At 53.0% G+C, this 2,078-nt stretch overlaps 1 protein-coding gene across 1 annotated transcript; it reads right to left on the bottom strand.

The window, feature by feature from the left end:
- Positions 1–978: 978 nt before the first annotated feature.
- PPTG_07638 (hypothetical protein) lies at positions 979–1,985 on the bottom strand (the record flags this gene model as incomplete). Its single annotated transcript, XM_008901917.1, has 2 exons — positions 979–1,714; positions 1,774–1,985. The coding sequence occupies 2 exons, from the start codon at positions 1,983–1,985 to the stop codon at positions 979–981; spliced, it is 948 nt and encodes a 315-aa protein (XP_008900165.1).
- Positions 1,986–2,078: the final 93 nt, after the last annotated feature.

The raw sequence follows: 2,078 nt of genomic DNA, 5'->3' as shown, positions 1-2,078 counted from the left end.
GCTAAGCTACGGCAGCCCCGCTGCAACTAACGTCTGACCGGTTGTTCCGTCAACTGGGACAAAATATGAGCTCGAAACTGTCGCCCACAGCTGGCTGATATTAAACATCCCTTGCGCAATGTTATCCATAGGATCATCAATGCCGTTGGCCTTATCCACGGCCAACTCCAATGTTCGTGGTTTAGGTCGCTGTCTGACGAGTTTCTTGGTATCTTGTCGAGATTCCAACAGAACTGTGCCAATAAAACTCTTTCACTTACTTTATTTCGTCCAATCACATCCGTAATGCTGCTACAAAATCTGCGTATGCTTCTCCCGGCATCATTCTTCTCATGTTCACTCTCCATTCAACTATAGATTTATCCAACTTATCGCCGTAGCGTCAAAAAAGCGCCTTCTTCGGGCTCGTTCACGTGTTTTTTTTTCAGTGGTAGTCTTTGCTTGAGGTTAACCCACCAACGTGCCGCGTTTTTCATCAGCTTGTTTCTCAATCTAAAGTAGAGCGCGTGATCCGACCACGGTCCACGTCCCGATTCAGCGGCTCCTTACAGTGCCAAATCTACAAGTTCTATGCATGTCGAGACGGAAACTATTGGTGAGGTAAATGTAGGCAACTCCAAATTTTTCTCGCTTCGTCGACGAAGCGAGAAATCTCAATGCACCAATAGAATCACGCATTCGACGAGCTCGGCGGGAGCCCGGTTCCCACAGAAACAGGCAAGCCGTAAAACCTTTGGATCGCAGCTCGTGGGTTTTATTGCTCGTGGACTTATCATCTTTGCGAGGGGAGTCCGAGTCCTTTGGTCGCTTGAGCTTGTTTTCAGATGATTTAATTGGACAAAAAATTAATAAGCTGCTTCTAGGATTGACGTTCAGAAGCAAAGCATCTCGGGTCTAGACGGTGGACATGGCAGACATTGTAAACATGTAAAGGGAGGGGTGACCAGCGACACAGATACTCGGGGAAGCATAACGTTGTCAAGGCCATCGCGTGCGTTGACTCATGTGCAGTACGAGCGTGATTCTGGACACGAAGATCTTCAACAGCGTGAGCTCCACCAGATACAGAGTGAGAATCGGCCCCAAGTGCAACGAAGGGAGGTAAGCAACAAAGCGAGCGCTAAGAATAAGTTGGACGCAGACGCGACCACAGACACCAGAAGCGGCGGCGGCAAGTGGCGGCAGGTGCGTGGTCACGGACACCGCAGGCTTCAAAACCGAGCGCAACTCAGAGGTGGCCAAGCCCACGACGAGAGCTGAGAACAAGTGTGGCATGTGTGTGCCCAAGGACACGGCGGGCGCTGAGAGCTGGACGCAGACGCGACCACAGATACCAGGAGTGTTGGTAGCACCGAGGGCAGCGCGTGTGCGATCAGAGACTTCGAAAACTACTGCAGCGGGTGCGTGGCTAAGGACACGGTTGTCGCTGCGGACAAGAGAGACGTGTGTGCCAAGTATACAACGAGCGTCGGCAGCCAGGGCAGTGTGTGCGTGACCTAGTACACGAGGAGCGTTGAGAACAAGTTCATCGCGTGTGTGACCAGAGAGGCCGCGAGTCTCAACACTAAGTGCAGCCTGTTGTTCCAAGGACACGAAGCACTTGCTGCCGCAGATTGTTACGTCCGGGGCCACGCCTGGGTTCAACTTCTTCTCGAGTCTCGCCGTGTACTTGACCACAAACAGGCTGCACTTAGTGTTGAGACTCGCGGCCTCTCTGGTCACACACGCGATGAACTTGTTCTCTACGCTCCTCGTGTACTAGGTCACGCACACACTGCCCTGGCTGCCGACGCTCGTTGTATACTTGGCACACACGTCTCACTCGTCCGCAGCGACATCCGTGTCCTTAGCCACGCACCCGCTGCAGTAGCTTTCGAAGTCTCTGATCGCACACGCGCTGCCCTCGGTGCTACCAACACTCCTGGTATCTGTGGTCGCGTCTGCGTCCAGCTCTCAGCGCCCGCCGTGTCCTTGGGCACGCACATGCCACATTTGTTCTCAGCTCTCGTCGTGAACTTGGCACACACGGCTGCACTTACTCTCGTTATGCGGATGGTGTATGCTCTTACTTGGACTTA

The sequence above is a fragment of the Phytophthora parasitica genome (assembly GCF_000247585.1).
Source record: "Phytophthora parasitica INRA-310 unplaced genomic scaffold supercont2.12, whole genome shotgun sequence".
In the NCBI taxonomy this organism is placed as follows: Eukaryota; Oomycota; class Peronosporomycetes; order Peronosporales; family Peronosporaceae; genus Phytophthora; species Phytophthora nicotianae.
Note: the sequence above shows the minus strand (reverse complement) of the source record. Positions and strands in the feature narration are given on the sequence as shown.